Source organism: Saccopteryx bilineata, chromosome 1 (genome assembly GCF_036850765.1).
Source record: "Saccopteryx bilineata isolate mSacBil1 chromosome 1, mSacBil1_pri_phased_curated, whole genome shotgun sequence".
NCBI classification, from domain to species: Eukaryota; Metazoa; Chordata; class Mammalia; order Chiroptera; family Emballonuridae; genus Saccopteryx; species Saccopteryx bilineata.
Window position 1 is genome coordinate 228,275,275 of NC_089490.1, and position 24,737 is coordinate 228,300,011.

The window sequence follows — 24,737 nt, forward strand, 5'->3', positions numbered from 1 at the left end:
TGTTCACGTGGCAACATGTGGAGTGCCAGCAAATGGATAAGGACATTTAATGGCATAAACTTGGATTTAAAATATTATAAAACACTTTTGGACCTAATAAGAAAATACAAGTAGTAAAATGAGAATATAATGATTTTCTATCTTATTTCACACAAGCAAACAAACATTCAAGCTAGAAGTGCAGACCTGTCATGCTCTGAAGGTTTCCCTGCACTCAAGTTATATGCAGAGGCTAAACAACAGAGATGCTATCAAAGAGCAAGTTACATCACTCATGATGACTGTGAAGCATTTCTGACATCATGCAGGAAGGCTTTGGAACTGTTCTGTTTTAGGAATAACAGACTGTAACTTGGACATAAAAATCACTATTTTTAAACTAATAACCTACTTTTTTTTTTAAGCCTTATCTCCTGAATGTTTTCTAAAGGACCAGACAGATCCATTCATACCTTAAACCCATCATTCTGATTTTCACCTTGTACATCACAATAACCAGAATGTTTTCCTTGGCTGATGGATTCTTCCTTCTCCTTCTCCCTCCCTCCCTTCCTCCCTTCCTCCCTCTTTTTCTCTCTATCCAACTTCCACTAATACCTCAATGCTCAGGTCAACTCTTACTTCTTGTTAGGTCTTAATCAGACCAGACAGTGGTCTTCCTTAAAATTCTGTCTCTGCTACTCATTTGGCATTTAAGTGGACATACTCCTTGAAAATACGTCTCTGCCTATAATAATTGAACTTGAGTCTGGGTATGTCTTACCTTTTTTTTTTTTTTTAAAGGAAAGTTTATTTTTTATTTTATAAAGATTTTATTTATTCATTATAGAGAGGGGAGAGAGAGAGAGAGAGAGAGAAGGGGGGAGGAGCAGGAAGCATCAACTCCCATATGAGCCTTGACCAGGCAAGCCCAGGGTTTTGAACCAGCAACCTCAGCGTTTCCAGGTTGATACTTTATCCACTGCGCCACCACAGGTCAGGCATGTCTTACCTTTTAAAATAGTAAGATCCTTGATAGCAGACACCACATATTACACTTCCTTTTAGTCTCCACAGGACAGAGTGCAGTGCTGTGCACATTATAACAGGCACTCAATAAATAATAGATACATCAATGCTGAGATGCCACAGGCTTTATTATTAAATTACAGCCAGCCACTCAGTTACCCCACTGAGTACTCCAGGAAGCTAACTAACCAGAACAAAATGTTCTACTTAAGTTTCTTTTCCCTGATTTAAAATATCTACAAGGGTTGAGAACATTGAACAACTCAGTCCTTTAGATAAGGGCACGAATCTCTTGGCTCCAGTATGCTTTTGCAAAATAGCTAGCAAACGAGAAGTGACAATGTTCAAATAGCCTCATGTACGCTGTCTTCTAAGGAGCAGCCAGACAACCAGGGCTGAAATAATTCACTGGACATTTCCATGAAGACTCTTATCTGGTATTTTTGCTTTCGGATCTTGAATATTAACTACTCAGAAACATTAAAAAATTGCCTGACCAGGCAGTGGCGCAGTGGATAGAGCATCAGACTGGGATGCGGAAGGACCCAGGTTCAAGACCCCGAGGTCGCCAGCTTGAGCATGGGCTCATCTGGTTTGAGAAAAAAAAAAAAAAAAAAAAAAAAAAGCTCACGGGCTTGGACCCAGGGTCACTGGCTCAAGCAAGGGGTTACTCGGTCTGCTGTAGCCCCTCGGTCAAGGCACATATGAGAAAGCAATCAATGAACAACTAAGGTGTTGCAACGTGCAACAAGGAACTGATGATTGATACTTCTCATCTCTCCATTTCTGTCTGTCTGTCCCTCTCTATCCCTCTCTCTCTCTGTCTCTGTAAAAAAAAAAAAAAAAAAAAAAAAAAAATACACCTCTACATCGCTTTTCACTCAGCAATTTTTTTTTTTAATTTTTTTTTTTTTATATTTTATTTATTAATTTTTAGAGAGAGAGGGGAGAGAGAGAGAGAAGGGGAGGGAGGAGCAGGAAGCATCAACTCCCATATGTGCCTTGACCGGGCAAGCCCAAGGTTTCGAACCAGCAACCTCAGTGTTCCAGGTCGACGCTTTATCCCACTGCGCCACCACAGGTCAGGCTCACTCAGCAATTTAATGAATTTATTTTAAGTCAGTAGTTATGAATATGTACAGGATTTTGGCCATAAGCTTGTTCTTCAGAGTGCTAAGACAAATGTGCTTAATAGCACTGAATCAGTTACATAAGTTATGGTCTAGAATTCAACTTGTCATTAAAAATGATATTGTTGATAACAAATTTATAGACACAGCAAAGTTCAAGATATAAAATTAAATGGAGAAAAAAGCAAGTTATCGCATCTATGGATGAATGCTGTGAACTGAACACAGTAAAAACGATATACCTGGAGGAGAGCCCATGAGTCTTCCAGACACGTCTGATCCTGGTAATTTCCTCTTTAGTATTGGAACAATCTTTTCATCAAAGTACTCCATGGCCATGGAAGAAATATCCCTGAGCTCCTGAAGCACTTCATGAGCTCGCTGAGGGGCTCTGGTAGAATTGACGTATCTCAACACACGATAGATCTCATCAATAACCTAAAACAATAAATTCTCCTTAGCACTTTTGATTTTTTTTTTTAAAGAAAATAGCTAAATAGGGAGAGAAGTGACTGCTTGTTTTGCAATTCCTGTAAAGTCCTAGAAGAGATTTAACTGATGATACTATTACCATCTGTAACACATGGCTTTGGCCTTGTTATAATTCTTTGTATGTTTCATTCTTATATTTAGTAAGCACCAGGTACTGTGTTGGGGCTAAAGAATTAGGATGAATAAAATACAGCTCCTGCCCCGAAGATAACCACAGTGTAATTAGGGACATACATGTAAATAAGTGACACAAAGAGGGATACTCATTGCTGAAGAAACCAGAGGACTAAAGTAAGAAATTAAACCCTGTATGCGAGCAGGGGTAGGGGCCGCCACACCCATATTCTACTTACCCACCAAACCCACTTCCCACTAGCCCAGATCCCAGGCCCCAGAAACTCAGCCTGACCCCTTCTCTCCTGCACTGCCACCCGTGCTCTGCCCCTTGAAGTTTTGTTTCCCTAAGACTTGCTATGGATTACAATGAGGTCTCCTCAGACCCCACCTTCTGGCCACCACCAAAGGGTAGCAGGAGATCCTGTTTCATTTCATGAGAACTGCGGTGGGAAAACACAAGGCATAGCACACATGGAGAAGAAACACTATCCTGACAACCCTGGTTTACAGTTCTTTTGCTGGAAGAGTAGCTGAACCTCTTTAGGCATTTTTACCCCCAGCTTTAACCCCTGGAGGTCATCCTTATTGCTTCCCATGGCTTCAGCACAGACCCAAAGATAGTATTTCACATCTCTGAAGATGTCCAGTCTGGATGACAACTATTCCAATGGGTTTTTACCTCCCCCAAATTATGGGTTAATGAAAAGATTCTGTCCCCAGAATATCTTAACCTCCAATCCCACTCATTGCTCCTACTGCGTTTACTCAACTCTGAGATAGGCTTATTATCTACCTCTTCCTTCACTCAAGCTGCGAGTCCTGATAGAAAACCCCCCAATCCTGCAGGAGAAATAGTATGAGAGGCTGTTTCCACACCTTCTACAGTAGGCCATGTGCTGAATCCTACCCAGGCTTGAGATGATAAAATATTAGTTATGAAAAACATTTTTAAGGTTTTTTTACTTATTTACTTATGTGAGAGGAGGGGAGACAGTGGGACAGACTCCCACATGCGGGCAACCCTGACCAGGATCCACCCGGCAACCCCATCTGAGGCTGATGCTGAATCAACTGAACTATCCTCTGCAGCGGGGGCCAGCGCTCAAACCATGCGAGCCACTGGCTTCAGGAAAGCAAGGAAAGAAGCAGATGAAAAAAAAAAAAAAGAAGAAGCAGATGGTCGTTTCTCCTGTGTGCCCTGACCAGGGATCAATCCCACTCCATATCCTGGGCTGAGGCTCTATGCACTGAGCTAGCCGGCCAGGACCAACATTTCTTTTTTTAAAAGGTTTTATTTTTTTTTTTAGAGAGAGAGGGAAAAAAAAGAGAAACATCAACTCATAGTTGCGGCACTTAAGTTGTTCATTGATTGCTTGTCATATGTACCTTGACTAGGGGGCTCCAGCCAAACCAGTAACCCCTTGCTCAAGCCAAAGACCTTGGCCTTCAAGCGAGTGACCATGGGGTCATGTCTATGATCCCATACTCAAGCTGGTGAGCCTGCACTCAAGCCAGCGACCTCGGGTTTCGAACCTGGGTCTTCAGCATCCCAGGTCAACAATCTATCCACTGTGCTACCACCTGGTCAGGCTGCATCTTGCAAACTTAAAACACTCTCCATTGCTGTCTACTTGGTTTTGTTCTTTTATTTTGGTACTAGGAGCGAGAGGTCAACAAGTGGGGTTTCCAAAAAATGGGGAAGCAACTAGATTTGACCTCATTTATTTAGACAGTAAAGATCATCATTCTAATCACATGATCCTGATGAACTGAAATAAAGGTCAGCACTTCTGTCAAGGCCAGACACTCAATATCTTGGGTAGGCAGCCATGTGGACTTTGCCCAAACAACTCAACTCTTGTTAGGAACTGCCGACTGAACTGTCTTTGACGTTATGAAAACTGTAAGATGTTTCTTAAATATTCATATTCTTTTTTTTTAAATATTCATATTCTTAACAATGAGATATGCAATAAAAATGAGGCTCCAGGGGATAGCCTATTCTAGTTCAATGAACTTCCCAGGAATACTTAGAGGTAAAGCCTATAAATCACATCTAAAGCGTCTAACTGGTCACCCTTGTAGAATGTCCTACAAAAGCATTTGAGGAAAGTGAGATACACCAAAGAATATTTCAAATAAAATGAAAAAACAGATTCTCCCCAAAATAAACACATAAAATTAAAAATGGAGAAAGTACATATGAAATATTGCCAATGTTAATTATCTATGGAAATAACAAAAAAAAAATCAGATTTTATCTAGGTATTAATTAGTTCTAACCATTCTGATGCTTTCGGTAGTATCAACTAAGTAACAAAATGACCTTGAACTCCATTCCCACCCTTCCATATAGAAGGCCATAGACATATTTCACCTGAATTTACAATCAATGTGAGAAAGATACTACTGAAGGTATGAGCAGCATGCTGAGTGCTGGGGTCTTTAACTCAGTAACAGCAAATATGCCATATATACTTATTTCTGGGTTAAACAGTTCTATTACTTAGCTCTGAGTATATTGCTATACAGGAATTATTTATTCTTTTCAAATCTGGAGGTTTTATCAAGTTGTGTCATGAAACATTTCTCAAACAAAACAAAACCCAGTTTGTGCCTCCTACTCTGCCTCCCCCAAATTATAACAGTCTTGAAGGCAAGGACAATACCTATCTTGTTCATTGCTGCTGAAGCTTTGGCATCCTAACAGAGTAAAAGCTCAAAATTTTTTTCACAAGCTTTTCTAAAGAACAGCAGGGCTCTTGATGTATATCTGTTAATTAAAATTTCAAATATAAAGAACACATAAATGATTCAAATTTCTCTTACAGCCTGACCAGGTGGTGGCGCAGTGGATAGAGGGTCGGACTGGGATGCAAAGGACCCAGGTTCAAGACCCCGAGGTCGCCAACTTGAGCACAGGCTCATCTGGTTTGAGCAAAAAGCTCACCAGCTTGGACCCAAGATCACTGGCTTGAGCAAGGGGTTACTCAGTCTGCTGAAGGCCCACGGTCAAGGCACATATGAGAAGCAATCAATGAACAACTAAGGTGTCGCAACGGGAAACTGATGATTGATGCTTCTCATCTCTCCATTCCTGTCTGTCTATCCCTCTCTCTGACTCTCTGTAAAAAAAAAAAAATTCTCTTAGAAGCTAAACAAATCCATTCATAGAAACTCATTCCAGAGGAGTAGGAACAATTCTGACATTTAAAAATCACTTTGGAACTTTATAATAAAGTTTACACAGCACAATCCATCTATTCGAGGTAAGCAATTCTATTTACCTTTCCTGGGATGAAGCAACAGAGATTGGAATCCACATACTTCATGAAAGTCATATTTAATAGCGAAAGCCTTGTTTCAACAGCAGCAAGGATATCTGCGTGACGAGCTAATGAATGGTTTCTCCTCTCTGACTCTCTCCTATAATTAAAAAAGCAACCTTTAAAGATGTACTGTGGACTAAAATGTTATGCAATCAAACTGTCTTAATGAAATAGACTAACATGTGTAAGTCAATTCAGGAATCTACAAGTGGGTCATAATTCAACTGTACTGACAAATGAATCACTATGTCCAGAAATCTTGGCCAAGGACTAATACTGACAAAACATTTAGAAAAAAAAAATTTTGTTTTGTTTTATTTTTTGGCTATATCAAGCCTAATGGCAATTATTATTATCATCATCATCATCATTATTTTATTAAGTGAGAGGTGGGGAGGCAGTGAGACAGATTCCCACATGTGCCTTGACCGGGATCCACCAGGCAAGCCCCCTACTGGGCATGCTCTGCCCATCTGGGGCTGCTGCTCTGTTGCTCAGCAACCAAGCTATTTTACTACTTAAGGCAAGGCCATGGAGCCATCCTCGGCGTCTAATGGCTATGAGAATGAGAAAAATGAAAGAATTACACATGGACATAGAGACAAGAGAGTATATATTTCTGTCCATAAAATGAGCTCGTTTAAACTTTTCTAAGTTTTATTATAACTCACATATAATAAAATCCACTTTAAAGTATACAATTCAGTGGTTAGGTTTATCCAGAGTTGTGGACCCATCAGCACTAATTTCAGAACATTTTCACTGCTACAGAAGGAAAGCCCATAAATATTATCAGTCACTGCCATTGCCCAGCCCTTGGCAACCACTAATCTACTTTGTTTCTAGGGTTTTGCCTATTCTGGACATTTCAGATAACTGGATTTATGCAGTATGTGGTGTTTCTTCTCTCTTTAGCGTAGTTCTCAAGGTTCATTCATATTGTAGTATATCAATACTTCATTTCCTTTTTATGGCCCAATAATATTCTACGGTATATAATACCATCGTTTTGGTTGTCTATCAGTTGCTGGACTTTGGTGTTGTTTCTACTTTTTTGGCTATTATGAATAATGCTGCCATGAACATTCATTTCTAAACTTTTGTGTGGATATATTTTAATTTTTCTTCATTGTATACCTAGGAATAAAATTGCTGGGTCATGTGGTAGCACTGTGTTTAACCTTTTGAGGAACAAACTTTTCTAAAGTGGCTGCACCATTTTATAATACCATCAGTAATTTATGAAGGTTCCAATTTGCCCATGTCCTTCCCAGCATTTTTTGTCTTTATTTTCGCCATCCTACTTACTGTAAAATGCTATCTCATAATGTTTGATTCTCAAGGCCCTGCTGACTCATCATGTTGAGCATCTTTCATGTGCTTTTTGATCTTCAATGTATCTTCTTTGGAGACATGTCTATTAAAATCCCTTGTCCATTTTAAAATTGGCTTGCTTTTTTATTGTTGAATTCTAAGAGTTCTTCATACAATCTGGGTACAAGTCCCTTAGTAGACATATAAGCTGCAAATATTTCCTCCCATTCTGTGGGTTGTCTTTCCACTTTCTTTTTTTTTATTTTAAAAAATTTTTCTGAAGTGAGAAGCGGGGAGGCAGGCAGGCAGACTCCCACATGTGCCCCACCTGTATCCACCTGGCATGCCCACCAGGGGGCGATGCTCTGCCCCTCTGAGGCGTTGCTCTGCTGTGACCAGAGCCATCCTCAGTGCCTGAGGCAGAGGCCATGGAGCTGTTCTCAGCGACAGAGGCTAACTTTGCTCCAATGGAGTCTTGGCTGCAGGAGGGGAAGAGAGGGGGGGTGGTGGAGAAGCAGATGGGCGCTTCTCCTGTGTGCCCTAACCGGGAACCGAACTTGGGGTGTCCACACACCGGGTCGATACTCAACCACTGAGCCAACCCGCCAGGGCCAGTCTTTCCACGTTCTTGATGTCCTTTGTGGCAAAGAAGTCTTATATTTTGATAAAGTCTAGTTTGCCTACCTTTTCTTTTGTTGCTTATGTTTTTGGTGTCAAATCTAAGAAACCAGTACTAATTCAAGTTCATGAATGTTAGTACTATTTTTGTCTAAGTGTTTTATAGTCTAGCATTAATATTTACACTTAGGTTTATGATTTATTTTGAGTTAACTTTTGTATGTGGTGTGAGAAAGAGGTTGGAAACACTATTCTTTCCCCACTGAATAGTATTGGCGTCCTTGTTAAAAATCAATTGACTAAAAATGTAAGAGTTTATTTTCTGAATTACCAGTTCTCTTCCACTGATCTACATGTATGCCCTTATGTCAGTACCACACTGTTTTGATTATTGTAGTTTTGAATTTTCTTTTAAAAAATTTTTTCATTTTATTGAGCACAACACTGAGCATGAAGCTGGAGTGGGGTCAGGTGGCAAGACAACTGGAGAGGAATGAGAACGATGTATCTGACTTGTAGCTTTTTTTTTTTCTTTTTACAGAGACAGAGAGAGAGTCAGAGAGAGGGATAGACAGGGACAGACAGGAACGGAGAGATGAGAAGCATCAATCATAAAGTGCGTGTTCATTGATTGCTTTCTCATACATGCCTTGACTGCAGGCCTTTAGCAGACCGAGTAACCCCTTGCTTGAGCCAGTGATGTTGGGCTCAAGCTGGTGAGCTTTTTGCTCAAACCAGATGAGCCTGCGCTCGAGCTGGCGACCTCGGGGTCTCGAACCTGAGTCTTTTGCATCCCAGTCCAACGCTTTACCCCCTGTGCCACTGCCTGGTTAGGCTGACTTGTAGCTTTGGATTAAGTTTTGAAATTGGGAAGTGGCAGTCCTCCATCAACTCTGTTCTTTTGCAAGATTGTTTCTGATTATTCTGAGTCTTTTGTATTTCCACAGAAATAGTAGGATCAGCTTATCAATGTCTTCAAAAAAGACAGCTAGGATTTTGATGGAGATTGCACTGAAAATACGGATCCATTTAGGAAGTACTGTCATCTTAACAATAGGAAATCTTCCAATCCATGAGCATGGAATGTCTTTTTATTTAATTCTTCTTTAATTTCTTTTAACAATGTTTTGTAATTTTCAGTGTACAAGTCCAACACTTCTTTTGTTATATTTATTACTATATTATTATTTTCAATGCTAGTATAAATGTAATTATCTTCTTAATCCCATTTTTGGATTGTTTATTGCCAGTATATCCAATTATACAATTGATTTTTGTGGATCTTGTATCTTATATCCCTGTCCAACTCATTTATTAGCTCTAATAATTAGTGTATTCCTTATGTAGAAGTTTACATACATACAAGATCATGTCATTGGTGACCAGAGAGAGTTTACTGCTTCCTTTCAATCTAAATGACTTTAATTCATTCTCCTGCTTAAGTGCCCTGGCTAGAACCTCCAGTAACTGAATAGAAATGGTGAGAGGAGCCCTGGCCAATTGGCTCCATGACTGAGTATCCGCCCAGGTTCGATTCCCAGTCAGGGCACACAGGAGAAGTGCCCATCTGCTTCTCCACCTCTCCCCCTCTTGCTTCTCTCTCTCTCTCTCTCTCTCTTTTCCTCTCTCTTCACCTCCAGCAGCCATAGCTCAATTGGAGCAAGTTGGCCCCAGGAGCTGAGGATGGCTCCATGGCTTCTGCCTCAGGCAGTAAGAAGAGCTTGGTTGCTGAGCAACAGAGCAACACCCCAGATGGGCAGAGCATCATTCCTTAGTGGGTTTGCCAGGTGGAACCCAGTTGGGGTGCATGCGGGAGTCTGTCTCTCTGCCTCCCCTCCTCTCACCGAATTAAAAAAAAAGAGAGATGGTGAGAGGGAAGAAACTATAATAAAAATCACTTATTCTGATCTAGGTATCGTTTGTTACAAAAATTGGAACCTATTTAACAGGTAAACTCTTACTCAGATAAAAAAAAAGTCAAGAAACAAAACAAAATCCCCAACTGTAAATTATTGCCATTGCCAGCCATGACATACCTTGGGAGTTGTGCTTTAACTTGTTTCTGACATAGATTATGGTACCTCTCCACTTTCAGAAATCCCTGATTTAACATTCTCTGGCAGACCAAGTCCATTCTTTTACAAACCTATGGGGAGAGAGGAGAAAGAAGAATTTTACAAAGTAATAATCAGATTAATGACAGACAGTTAACTTAGACACATAACAATGCTGAAAGTTCTGTGCTAGTATGTCCCTCAGTTTGCTGTCTGAATCTTTGAGTCAGTATATGTGGGTGAACCCCTTATACTTTGTAATTTTATAATATTGCATTAAAAATTAGTATGTGGAGGAAAGAAAAAACTTACTCCTTTACTTCAGGTATTTGTTGATAGTTCTGAGTGTATCCTCACTGTTATAATAATCAGAAACTGTAGTCCTGAAGATCAGTAAAACAATATATTCAAAGGATTTTAAATGGTTTAAAACAGGAAATTTTCTGTTAGCCAAAAATGTATATTCAAACTTGAGTCCAGCCTCTCACAAAGTTCCTATGATCTATAACTGGAATGAGAATTCTTATTCACTTCTACCAGTGATTTGGGTTAACTATAGACAGTTTCTCTATTCTAGTATGATATCCTCTCCAAAGTACCTTAACAAGTGTAGTGGAACCTTAAGTACTTTGAATCCTTAAGGAATATGGTATTTATATACAGTAAGAGCATGGGGTCAGATGGCAGAACAGCTGAACTGGAGTCCAACCTTTACATCAGCAGTTCTCAACCTGTGGGTCGCGACCCCTGTGTTTTGGTCATTCGACCCCCGCTGGGTCGCGACCCACAGGTTGAGAACCGCTGCTTTACGTATTCTCAAGCAGGTCAGCGACCATTGACCATTTGAAAGCCTGAGTCAGCCACCTGTAACCGGTGATAGTATCTAACTCAGGCATGTCATCAGGATTAAATGAAATAATGAATATTAAATCATTTGGTAAACTCTAAAGTGTCACATAAAAAATATGTTAAATAAATTTTATTTAACTTAGTAGGAATTTGAAAACTTGTCTCCATATGCTTAGTTATATATTCCAGCATCTTTCTTATCTTAATGAGACCTAGTACATAGTATGTGTTTGTTCTTTGACCCCTGAGAACTCTGCAGTGACTCAGCCTGAACATTCTCGCTACATAGATATGGATGTGGAAAGTGCAAGAGGGTGAGATAAATCTATATAGCAATAAATCTAAATTGCTCTTGCTATATAGGGGGCTGTCTTGTGCTTTTTTCTCTTTCTCTTAACACCCAAGCACAAATGTCTGACAAATACTTGTTGAAATGAAAGGCTGGGAGAGGGAGAGGGAAGGGGGAGGGGGAGGGGCACAAAGAGAACTAGATAGAGGGTGACAGGACAATCTGACTTTGGGTGATGGGTATGCAACATAATTGAACTTTAAGATAACCTGGACATATTACCTTTGAATATATGTATCTTGATTTACTGATGTCACCCCATTAAAAATAAATAAATAAATAATAATAAAAAAAAAAAAAAAAAAAAGAAATGAAAGGCTGATGAAACTCTTGATACAAGTTTGCTTTCCCCTGGGAACACAGGGACAAAAAATTCAAACTGGCTGATGCTAATAAAAGCCTTCATACGCTCATACTAAATGCTAGCTACTTCCCAGATCACAACGTGCCAACTGAATGTGAACGGTACTAAGGAAACGTGACAAGGAAAATAGTTCTTTTCAGTATCAAAACAAATTAAAACGCAGTACATTTTAAATAATAAAAGTAATTCTAATAAATATTTTAAAATATGGTAAAATCTACCATATTTTTTCCCCATTGATTTGAGAGACAGAGAGAAACATCAACTCATTGTTTCACTTAGTTGTTCCATTTAGTTACGTGCTCACTGATTGCTTCTCGTACATCCTGACTAGGGTGGAACCCGCAGGTGCACTGGGATGATGCTTTATCCACTGAGCAACCCAGCCAGGGCTGAAAGATCTATTTCTCATTAAACAAAATTAGTTACCAACAGTTGCTCAATGTTACTGAAAAAATAATAAAATTAATACACAGTAACATAACTTTCTAAGAAAAAATGGTTTTCTGAAACAAAATATTAGTGAGTTACGTTTTGCAAATCTCTTTGATGTGTGGAGTAGAACAGAAGCAAGTCCTTGTATTGGCTCCTGCATTCAGTCCACTGAGGTTGTCTTACCTTAGAAAATTCTAAAAAACATAATGCACAGCCTGACCAGGAGGTGGCGCAGTGGATGGAGCGTCGGACTGGGATGCAGAGGACCCAGGTTCGAGACCCCAAGGTCGCCAGCTTGAGTGCCGGCTCATCTGGTTTGAGCAAAAAGCCCACCAGCTTGAACCCAAGGTCCCTGGCTCCAGCAAAGGGTTACTTGGTCTGCTGAAGGCCCGTAGTCAAGGCACATATGAGAAAGCAATCAATGAACAACTAAGGTATTGCAACGCGCAATGAAAAACTAATGATTGATGCTTCTCATCTCTCTCCGTTCCTGTCTGTCTGTCCCCGTCTATTCCTCTCTCTGACTCTCCCTGTCTCTGTAAAAAAATAAAATAAAATATATATTTAAAAACATAATGCACAAGCACGCACTCCATTAGCTATCAGTATGACATCATCGTATGTCATATAACTACTCGAGTTCTAATGTACAGTTGTGAAAGAATGAGTGAAAAATGCAAATAACTTCTTAAAACTGTAATGGAAATATTTTACATCTCATAGACTCTTTAAAAGGGCCTTGGGAACCCCTCTGGGATCCCTGGACCACATTTTGAGAACCAGTGCCCCAATCCTGAATAACCACACCACCACACCAGTATTGAACTTTACGTGGGGAAAAAAGAAACTTGTATTATGTTACTAGAGAAAAGAAAAGAGTGTGTGTGTGTGTGTGTGTGTGTGATGAGGGGAAACAGCAGACTAAGTTCTCATCTTTCATAGTATAAAGTCAGCTAATAATATTAAATAAAATAACTCAAAGACTTGGAAGGGGTACTTCTGGAGAATAAAACCTGGGGGGTTGTAAAACTGCTTTTTGTTGTTGTTAGAACTATTTGATGTGAGGTACTTCCTAATATACTTGTACAAAAACACTTCTTGTCATTATGGACTCTATAATATCTTTGATAATTTCGGAGATGAATAATGCAAATAACTTTTCAGCAGCAATAAACTTACAAAGAAAAAAATTAAGATCAGTTACTGTAATAATAACTTCTGCCTGACCAGGCGGTGGCGCAGTGGATAGAGCGTTGGACTGGGATGCAGAGGACCCAGGTTCAAGACCCCAAGGTTGCCTGACCTGTGGTGGCGCAGTGGATAAAGCATCGACCTGGAAATGCTGAGGTCGCTGGTTTGAAACCCTGGGCTTGCCTGGTCAAGGCACATATGGGAGTTGATGCTTCCTGCTCCTCCCCCCTTCTCTCTCTGTCTCTCCTCTCTCTCTCTCTCTCTCTCTCTCTCTCTCTCTCTCTCCCTCTCCTCTCTAAAATGAATTAAAAAAAAAAAAAAAAGACCCCGAGGTCACCAGCTTGAGTGCAGGCTCATCTGTTTTTTTTTTTGTTTTTTTTTAAAGAGAGTCTTTTTTTTTTATTTTATTTATTCATTTTTAGAGAGAAGAGAGAGAGGGAGAGAGAGAAACAGAGAGAGAGAAGGGAGGAGGAGCTGGAAGCATCAACTCCCATATGTGCCTTGACCAGGCAAGCCCAGGGTTTCGAACCGGTAACCTCAGCATTTCCAGGTTGACGCTTCATCCACTGCGCCACCACAAGTCAGGCACATCATCTGGTTTGAGCAAAATTTCACCAGCTTGAGCCCAAGGTCACTGGCCCCAGCAAGGGGTTACTCGGTCTGCTGAAGGCCCGCGGTCAAGGCACACATGAGAAAGCAATCAATAAACAACTAAGGTGTTGCAACGCGCAATGAAAAAAAACTAATGATTGATGCTTCTCATCTCTCCGTTCCTGTCTATCCCTCTCTCTGACTCACTCTCTGTCTGTCTCTGTAAAAAATAAAAAAAATAAAACATAAATAAAAAGTAACAAAAATGTTTTAAAAAAAACCTTCTAAGGTACTGACTAAATTTTGTTATCATAATAGAATTCTGCTGCATTGGATCTAGTTAACAACTAGGTTTTAGCTATCTTTCAATAATCTAGAAACTTAGTTGAATATCTGAGTACTGACTAGTATGAGTGCATAAGTACTGATGGGTGATGAGAATATGAATAAGTAACCAGATAAAGTCAACCAAGGAAGACGGCACGATACAAGATTTGAATTGAGCTTTGAGGGAAGAGATGGCAAGGACTATAAAATCAGAGGTGAGGGCACATGCAGAGGCACCAAGTCTGCAATGAATATAAACCATTCTGAAGATAGATCAGATGTGTAGGCAAAGCTGGGAGGAATAAAATCTCCCATGATTTGAGCAGAGAAATCAGTCATCAGAAATAACTTTAAAAAGACCACCCATTTTTCAAAGGTCTCCTAATTGGACAGCCGGTCATTTTCAATAAGCAACTGTAATATTAGGACTAACGATATGGTTCTGGAAATTTCACATTGAGATAGCTGAAATCACTGTAGATGAAACCCCAAATGAAGAAGTGGAAGATAAGAAAATAAAGGCTTATAAATGGAGCCTCAGTTGACATTTAAAATTAAAGGCTGGACAAGACCAGAAAATAGGCACAAAGACAAAATAGCATCAAAAAGCCAAAGTCAAAGATTCTTTTTTATTTATTTATTCATTTTGGGGGGGGGGGAGAGAGAGAGAGAGAGAAGGGGAGGAGCAGGAGGCATCAACTCCCATATGTGCCTTGACCAGGCAAGCCAGGGTTTTGAACCGGCAACCTCAGTGTTTCCAGGTTGACGCTTTATCTACTGCGCCACCACAGGTCAGGCCCCAAAGTCAAAGATTCTTTAAGTATTAGTCAATATTGTAAGGAAAGAGCAGTATGTAATGTGGTCCTCTGCCTCTCATGGGTGTTCAATAAGCATTGATTGACACAGAGCACAAAAACAAAGATATAGCAGATCATGTATCTTTTGTTTAGGATTGAGGAAGAAGCATAGTGACCTCTGGAAACAAAGATACACTAATTTCCCCAAGTAGTTTCAAGGTAACTGCTGACAGGGTATTCTAACTTGCAAAGCAAAATTATCTCATTTAAAATCTAGCTCTATATTTACAGATATTTGTATAACTTCCCAAAACTAAAGGAAAAAAAGTTTTATTTCCCCAGTTGTTAAAATAAAACAAAATTCTAGCAATCTGGTCATTTTCCCAAAACACTTAAAAAAATTCTGGAGTCTAATATACAAAGATGACTACTATGTCATCTTTGCCAGTTTTTGACTAGTAGTCAAAAACTATTAGTGCATTTATATACACTATAAATACAAAAGAAACTAATGGAATAAATCAGTCTACAATGAAGACATATAGCTTGGGCCTATTACTTGATGTTCTAGTATGAGAAATTAGGTGTGGTTTTGCTTTGTTAATTACTTCAGGATTTTAAATGCCACGCCTATCCTTTTCATCATTTTCTTTTTTTTTTTTTTTTAAATATTTTATTTATTGATTTTTTTAGAGAGAGAGGAGAGAGAGAGACAGAGAGAGAGAGAAGGGGGAGGAGCAGGAAGCATCAACTCCCATATGTGCCTTGACCAGGCAAGCCCAAGGTTTTGAACCGGCGACCTCAGTGTTCCAGGTCAACGCTTTATCCCACTGCGCCACCACAAGTCAGGCCTTTTTTCATCATTTTCTAACTTAAGTGGTCAGTAATAAAAGTGCTGCCTGACCAGGCGGTGCGCAGTGGCTAGAGCGTCGGACTGGGATGTGGAAGGACCCAGGTTTGAGACCCCCGAGGTCACTAGCTTGAGCGCGGGGTCATCTGGCTTGAGCAAAAAGCTCACCAGCTTGGACCCAAGGTTGCTGGCTTGAGCAAGGGGTTGCTCAGCCTGCTGAGGGCCCGGTCAGGGCACATGTGAGAGAGCAGTCAATGAACAACTGAGGTGTCGCAGCGAAAAACTGATGATTGATGCTTCTCATCTCTCTCCATTCCTGTCTGTCTGTCCCTATCTATCCCTCTCTCTGACTCTCTAGAAAAAAGAAAAAAAAAATTTTTTTTTTTTTAAAATGTGCTTTTACTTGTGTTTAGAAATCTTCCTTGATTTGTTGGGCCCCCATGCTCCTTTGCAACAATGCAAGACACATTTACCACAATTTTCCTATTAAACTTAATCTTTAGTATAAAATTGTAGTTGACTCTAAGATGCACATTTTTTCTTCATATTTTAATTTGACATTGAAAGTCTCACAATTATAATTGGCCACACTTCTTAGATGCCTTCAAATACAGCGGAGGAAAAGTAGGTTTACAGTAATGAGTATGCAAAAAACAGAGTTTACTCTTGTATTGTTATTTACTAATTATTGCATTATTTCCCCTCTGACCAACTGCAAACCTGCTTTTGTCCTGCCCCATACAGTATACTGGACTAGTTCGATTTTAAGATGCTGTAGAAATTTAGTGGAACCATTTTTTCCTGCTGTTGTTAGTGCTCTACAGTTCTGAAGTGAGTTGAACGCTTGATGTTTTACCTCTAGTTAATTCAGAGGCTATTATTAAGAATTAGACTGCTGCCCTGGCCGGTTGGCTCAGCGGTAGAGCGTTGGCCTAGCATGCGGAGGACCTGGGTTCGATTCCCGGCCAGGGCACACAGGAGAAGCGCCCATTTGCTTCTCCAACCCTCCGCCGCGCTTTCCTCTCTGTCTCTCTCTTCCCCTCCCGCAGCCAAGGCTCCATTGGAGCAAAGATGGCCCGGGCGCTGGGGATGGCTCTGTGGCCTCTGCCTCAGGCGCTAGAGTGGCTCTGGTCGCAACATGGTGATGCCCAGGATGGGCAGAGCATTGCCCCCTGGTGGGCAGAGCGTCGCCCCATGGTGGGCGTGCCGGGTGGATCCCGGTCGGGCGCATGCGAGAGTCTGTCTGACTGTCTCTCCCTGTTTCCAGCTTCAGAAAAATGAAAAAAGAAAAAAAAAAAAAGAATTAGACTGCTTATTAATTATTACTGAACTGAAAGGATCGTAGACACCAGAACCCATTCTTTCTTTTTATGCTAAGAAAATGGAGGCCTGAAGAAATCATTTGTTTTGTCCAATGTCATCCAGTTATTCATCGGCAAACTGAAATTAAGAATCCAAGTCTTCTAATTAGTCCCTTTTTTTTGTTATTTTTCTGAAGTGAGAAGCAGGGAGGCAGAGAGATAGACTCTTGTATGCGCCTGACCGAGATCCACCTGGCATGCCCACAAGGGGGCAATGCTCCATTGCAACTGGAGTCATTCTAGCGCCCGAGGCAGAGGCCATGGAGCCATCCTCAGTGCCCAGGCCAACTTTGTTCCAATGGAGTCTTGGCTGCGGAAGGGGAAGAGAGAGAGAGAAAGGAGAGGGAGAAGGGTGGAGAAACAGAGAAGCAGATGGGAGCTTCTCCTGTGTGCCCTGGCCGGGAATTAAACCCGGGACTTCCACACACTAGGCCGACACTACCACTGAGCTAGCTGGCCAGGGCTAATTAGTGTCTTTTTAAATTTAGTGAGCTGCAACTATATAGAGTGCAATAATTATGCTCAACTGATCAATCTCAACTAATCTTCTGCTGTACTTTTCTTAGTGACTCAGCTTCTCAAAATGGTCTTGTAAAAGACATCCTTGGTGACCTAAAAACTTTAAATTAAAAAATTTTTCTGATATCCTCAGTTGGAGGTAAATATTAAGCAACTGATTTTTAGGTGCTATTATAATTGATACAGAAAACACTTATTTTCAATAATATATGTTTTCTATTGTTTGCTCAGAACAGTGAAATGTTTTAAGAATGACTGCATTTATTCAACAAATAATGAGTACTCACACTGCACAAAGACTAAGGCCATCAGGATTCATTATGAAAGGATATGTGGAGCTTACACGTAGTGGGAAACAGGGCCTTCCAAAGATCGTCCTGATCTGGATGTGCAATAATGGTGAAGTGGGAACTGAGAAATACTATGAGTCCAGTTCAAAGGAGAATCACAGAAGGCTTTGCTGAGGGATTATCACTTGAAGGCACAGGCATTTTCCAGGAGAGGGAACAGGGCAGAAGCTGCAGGCAGAAGGCGATGCATGTACTGAGCCGACCGAGGATGTTTGGGAAACTGAACAGCTTGGTGTTTGTTTCAATTACTCTTGAGTGCAAGATGCTAGAAGCAGGTGATTGGGAGAAACCTCTATCTTTTTCTCCTCATCTAAAAATCCTGAAATGTATAGGCGCAAGCCATCCTTTTAAGATATAGTACCTTCCTTAAACACTGTAAGAATCCATACCTCTCAGCTTACCAGTATATACAGGTATATCTGGTCTCCTAATGAAATGATGATGATAAGAGAGAGGTATTTTTCTGTTTTGTTCTTTTTAACATTCTTACTTGTCCGTCCCCCTCAACAGCTGTCAACCCTGGAGGTTCTCAAAAACAGTTTCTTAAATTTGACAAGTCTGTGAAATAAAAGGTAGACAGTAGGGAGGAGTCTGATCACTAGTCTAGGACACCTAAGAGCCATACATCCAAAGCCAATCTCATTTTAATTGCTCTAAGTCACCCTTCTGCAATTATTTCATTACATTACACATCATTTTTTTTCCCCCCGAGAGGAATATTCTTCTACCTTTACTAATTGGATAGAAACTCATTATCTTAAGGAGCCTCTCCTGATTACCCTGTCATTCCTGTATTTACTCTGCCTGTGTTTGTTATCCTGATGCTCTGTAAGTGTGCTCAAAGAACATTCTGTTTTAGTGATACGTGGGCAGGGTTACTGAGACTAGAATCTGCAGGAAAAATGAATTGTCCTCCAAATATTACCATTTCTTACCTGTATTTAAGTACCTGTTAATAAAATCAATAACCTGATGATAAGATGATGAAGAGTAAACAAAAAGCAGCAATAAAGAAATCATGTATTCTCTATAATACAGCAATAAAGAGCAGTGTTCTCAGAGTATGGTCTAGAGGTCCCCTGGGGCTCCCAAGTTTGTTTCATGGGCTTGTGATGCCAGCTATTTTCATAATGCTAAGATTTTATTTGCCATTTTCATTCTCAATTCTGTCACAACACACGGAGTTTTCCAGAGGCAGCATGACGTCTGGTGACATTGTTCTGACAACTAATAGACTGTATTCTTGTGCTTTCTAGAATTTTCTAAGGTAAGCTCCTAGGGTCCTCAGTAACTTTTAAGAGTGTAAAGGTGTCTCAAGTCCAAAAAGTTGAGGACCACTGGTATAGAGCCAAAGATATGAGGAAGACATTTTGCCCAGTTAAAAAAAAAAGTAATGGTTTTTATTTTCCTTCAAATTTCCAACGAATCAATCTTCTCTATAATTGAAACAGTACAACATTGGAAGAAAAGACATGAAAGGAATTTAAAATGGGTAACAGATTTAACTAGCTAGAGTACTCTGGAAAAATATGTTGGAACAAAAGCATGTATTTATGTATTTTGTTAAAATTTCATTTCAGCCCAACTAGGCGGTGGCACAGTGGATAGAGCGTGGGACTGGGATGCGGAGGACCCAGGTTCGAGACCCTGAGGTCGCCAGCTTGAGTGCGGGCTCATCTAGTTTAAGCAAAGCTCACCAGCTTGGACACAAGGTCGCTGGCTTGAGCAAGGGGTTACTCGGTCTGCTGAAGGCCCGCGGTCAAAGCACATATGAGAAAGCAATCAATGAACTAAGGTGTCACAACGAAAAACTGATGATTGATGCTTCTCATCTCTCTCCGTTCCTGTGTGTCTGTCCCTATTTATCCCTCTCTCTGACTCTGTCTCTGTAAAAAAAAAAAAAAAAAAAAAAAAAAATCATTCCAGAGCCTGACTGGTGGAGGTGCAGTGGCTAGGGCGTCGACCTGGGACATTGAGGTCCCAGGTTTGAATCCGTGAGGTTGCTGGCTTGAGCACAAGATTGTCAACATGATCCCAAGGTCGCTGGCTTGAGCATGGGAATCATAAACATGACCCCATGGTCGCTGGCTTGAGCAAGGGGTCACTGGCTCAGCTTAAGCCCCCTGGTCAAGGCACAGTGGACAACTAAAGTACGGCAACTACAAGTTGATGCTTCTCATCTTTCTCCCTTCTTGTCTCTCTCAAAAAAAATTTTTTTTTCTAGATAAGCAAGACTTATGAATTTAACCTTAAGTCAAATCTATGTCCTGAACTACTAATAAGATTCCATTAAATTTATAGGTGCTCCACTTGAACCATAGAAAAATATTTGGTAGGATTTCCCTAAAAAGTTTCTCAAAAAGCCTTCCATACTCATTTTTCAGGGAGTGAGAACATTGTGCTCACGAGTCAATGTCACACTTTCAAAGTTAGCTTTACTCTGCTTCCTCACTAGGAGTGGGACCTCACTTCTTAACCTCTGCCTCCTGTTTCAAAAGCTCTCAGACCTGTCAAGGGGGTCTAGGCGACAGTCTAATGCTACATCAGCACAAAGCTGTCTGATGTGCTGGGAGAACAACTCAAAGTTCTGGTTTTGTCATTATAAAAGTTGTGTCCCACCAAATAATTTAAAATACATTAGAAGGGTTAAATATTTAAAGGACAATTTCTGTGTAATCAGGATTTCCATGCTCCGGGTATGTGTTTGGAACAAGCAGATGGTAGAAAAACAAGCAAAAGATTTAATAAAGCATTTGGACAGTCCCTTGAAATAGCTGAAACACAGAGTCAAATTTCAATTATTCATGGCAACAGGAAGCAAAGCCTAGCATCAACATAAGTGCACAAATAACTGAAAAATAATATTTTAGCAATTCCAACGTAGAACAAATCTTTTTTTTTTTTTCTGAAGCTGGAAACGGGGAGAGACAGTCAGACAGACTCCCGCATGCGCCCGACCGGGATCCACCCGGCACGCCCACCAGGGGCAACGCTCTTGCCCACCAGGGGGCGATGCTCCGCCACGAACAGAGCCACTCTAGCGCCTGGGGCAGAGGCCAAGGAGCCATCCCCAGCGCCCAGGCGTCCTTGCTCCAATGGAGCCTTGGCTGCCGGAGGGGAAGAGAGAGACAGAGAGGAAGGGGGGGGGGGATGGAGAAGCAAATGGGCGCTTCTCCTATGTGCCCTGGCCGGGAATCGAACCTGAGTCCCCCGCACGCCAGGCCGACGCTCTACCGCTGAGCCAACCGGCCAGGGCTTAGAACAAATCTTTTAAAGAAAATACAGAGGCCTGACCTGTGGTGGCGCAGTGGATAAAGCGTCAACCTGGAAATGCTGAGGTCACCGGTTCGAAGCCCTGGGCTTGCATGGTCAAGGCACATATGGGAGTTGATGCTTCCAGCTCCTCCCCCCTTCTCTCTCTCTCTCTCCTCTCTCTCCCTTTCTGTCTCTCTCTCTCCCTCTCTCTCTTCTCTCTAAAAATGAATAAGTAAAATTAAAAAAAAAATTTAAAGAAAATACAGAGTAATAAGTACATGGATTGTGTGCCTGTTCTTTAATTTTGGTGCCAACATACTTACAACTGAGCTCTCAATAAGGCAAGCAAACTGGGGAGAAAAAAACAAACACCTGAACCATACAAAAACTAGCTCATCTGCCACTGAGTAGTTGACATTTAGCTTATAAAAATAATTCTGTTCTTAATTTATGTCACTCTCTTCCAAGCACATCCAGCCTTAATTCCCCTGAAAAAATACAACAAAAGAAATTACGTAATCTGTATACACTTCATAGCAGCATACATACTAATGTGCCTTGATTTTTGGGCAAACAATTCTTTAGGTATAATGGCCACTTAAATAGAAAAACTATGGAAAGTACCTACCAGACAGTTTCTTGACAGCCAATTTCATATAAAGAGCATAATTAAATTAATGCTGACATCTAGTGGCGAGAAAGAACATCTTTCTTTTCTAAGTTAACCTGAATTGTGTACTCGACGACACCAAACCATAGGATCTAAAACCCAAGATACCTCTGAACCCCCACAAAAGATTATGCATTTAATCTAAGAATTATCCATTAACCTCAAGTAAAGAAACATGTAAGTTCTCTGCAGTTAAAGTAGAGGAAAAACAACATCTCTGAGATCTAAAACTGGTTGCAGAATCTTTTTGCGGGGGAGGGGTGCAGAGGGTTAGTAAGGGCTCCTTGTGAAGAATCTTTGTTTGAAACTACAAATTTGAATCCTTAAAAGGCTTGAATAGATAATTCCTTAAAAATTAAGAATAGAACTGAATATTTCTGTTGAAAGACGTATCACTTAATAAATTGTGGGATGTGTTTCAACTGTCTCCTAGGATGGGCTAGTCCCCCCACCCTTAAAAATGTTTTTAATTTTTTTAAAAGTACAGCTAACAAACGAACAAAACTCCACAGTTTTCCTCAACACTTATAAAACAGAACTGTGACCATTCCAAGCTTTACAAAGCTATTGTCTGCCTGAAAGGCTCAATTCAATCAAATGTTATGCCCAATTTCCAGACAGTAGAGCATGAATCTTGACCAAACACCATCCTTTATACAAATTTGACAGATAATTTAAGATTCTATATGAAATTCTAAGGATGACATGTTTTGAAAATTCAGAGATACTTCAATTTTGAAATATCACTTTTCAACTAAAGAATCTTCCATCCTGCAGACTGGAATGGCTGAAATGCTGTGTTAACTAGAAAATAATTTGGTCATCAGTTTGAATTAATATTAATAAGCCTTCTTTAAAAAATAAGCACGATTCCTTTCAAAACTGCAATTATGATAAATTTTAAACTGGAGGTTTAAACCTAAAATGCAGCATATTGATTAGTAAGAAAATGCTATACACAGCACATTCAGAAATAATGTCTTTGTCCTCTTTTAAAAAATCCTGGCCAGATTTAGCATCTACACAGAATCGTTTGCAATCACTTAAAAATGTCCACCTCCTTAATTCCCTTCCCACTTAAAGATATATTCACAGAAAGGAAGCAAAATATGACTGAACTAAGACATTCATCAAACCTTCAGTCAAACCTCTGGAATGAAAGAAAACTCCAATGGCCAATGCATTATTTTTATAAATCACTGGCTGAACGAACGACTGTGCTGTCAGGTACAAAAGCTCTCTAAAGGTCGGCGCAAATCCCTAGTTAGGAAATGAACTGCGAGAGAGCAAAAGCCCCAGGCAAGGGGCAGGTGGCTTCACTCTGGGTGGGACGTGTCAGAGGCATAGCGACGCCGGCCTGGGAGTTTCTCAGGCTGCACTAACTGGTCAGTTACGGGGTGCTGTGGTTCCAGTTTTCCGAACCCAGCCCTCTCCAGCAAGGAAACTTGGGTGGTTGGAGGAACAATACATTCTTGCGGGCAGACCATACAGGCTGAGATGGTGGGTCATCCGGAGTTGGGTCCCCACCCCGCCGGGACCAAGGAGAGGTTAAAAAGGCAGCCGCCGAGCCCACTAAGTGTCCACGCTCGCACCGGCAGAGGTGGGCAGCCCAACTCCCGCCCCGCCTCCGGCCGGGATCGGGGACACAAACATCCAAGGCCAAGTTCCCCAGGGCAGTCGCCCCAGCCCTGAAGCAAGGACGGCATCGGGACCAGCGGCGCTGACAGGCACCGAGAGAGACTCTGGGGCGAGCGGGCCGCGCTCCGTCCCAGCACCGGCTGGGCGCGCGGGGACTCCCTCCCCGGGGGACGCGCCCCCCTCTCCGGCCCTCCCCCGACCTCGGCCGGCCGGCGGGGGTCCCGCGGGGCCTCACCAGGCGTAGCTGGCTAATTTCGTCGTAGGACATAAAGCTGAGGATGTTCTCGATGGCTACGATGGGCAGCGCCACCAGCGTGTTGTTTTGAGGCAGCTGGTCCGGAGCCAGCGCGGGGACTGGGGGCGCCTGGGACCCCGGCTGCGGGGCCTGGGGCGGGGGCGCTGGGGGCAAACGCTGGGCAGAACCGATGGCCGAAGAGGAGCCGCTGTCGCCGTGGCCGCCGCCTCCTTCCTCAGCCACCCGCTCCTCCGACGCCGCCATCTTGGGGGTTTGATTTCTTCCCCCACTGGAAGTGGGGGGGGAAATCAAGGACACTTCCGGTGCGTCACTTCCTTCTCTTGAGCCTCCAGGGAGGGGACACCTGGAGGAGGAGGAGGAGCCTGTGGGTGACGAGTAGGAGATAAGGGCATCGCTGTTTGTTCAAGTAGCAATGAGGGAAGCTCCTATAAATCCCTTGGAAAGGTGATCTATGTAAGATTAGAAACGACTTGAGGGGAAGGGAACCCTGTCTATTAATGAATTTACTTCCTCAGAGTAGTTTTCTTAGAGTTTCCTGACAAAGGATGATAAAAATAATGTTGCCCAAGAAATGTAGACAGAACAATGCAGCTAGAATATCATCATTTTTCAAAAATCATAGGAATAATTGATTTAGACAAATAAAAGGAATGAAGTATTGATTAAAACTACCATATGGATGAAGCTTGAAACCATGTTAAATGAAAGAACCCAGACACAGAGGACCACATATTGTATAATCCCATTTAGATGAAATGTCTGAAATGGTCAAATCTATAGAGACAGAAAGTTGATTAGTGGTTTCCTGAAGCTACAGGAAGCAGAGGAAAGGGAAATGATTGCTAAGGGGTGCTGAATTTCTTCTTGGGGTGA

General features: G+C 41.3%; 1 protein-coding gene across 1 annotated transcript in view; it reads right to left on the reverse strand.

Moving 5' to 3' along the window:
• FBXO28 (F-box protein 28) overlaps nucleotides 1–24,210 on the reverse strand; it is a 29,227-nt gene extending 5,017 nt beyond the window's left edge. Inside the window, exons 1-4 of the mRNA XM_066237523.1 lie at nucleotides 23,844–24,210; nucleotides 10,045–10,154; nucleotides 6,035–6,173; nucleotides 2,381–2,576 (exon numbers count right to left, since the gene is read on the reverse strand). Of these exons, the coding sequence (XP_066093620.1) occupies nucleotides 2,381–2,576; nucleotides 6,035–6,173; nucleotides 10,045–10,154; nucleotides 23,844–24,107 (709 nt within the window). The 5' untranslated portion in view covers nucleotides 24,108–24,210. The remainder of the gene's footprint in view (nucleotides 1–2,380; nucleotides 2,577–6,034; nucleotides 6,174–10,044; nucleotides 10,155–23,843) is intronic.
• Between the last annotated feature and the right edge of the window lie 527 nt (nucleotides 24,211–24,737).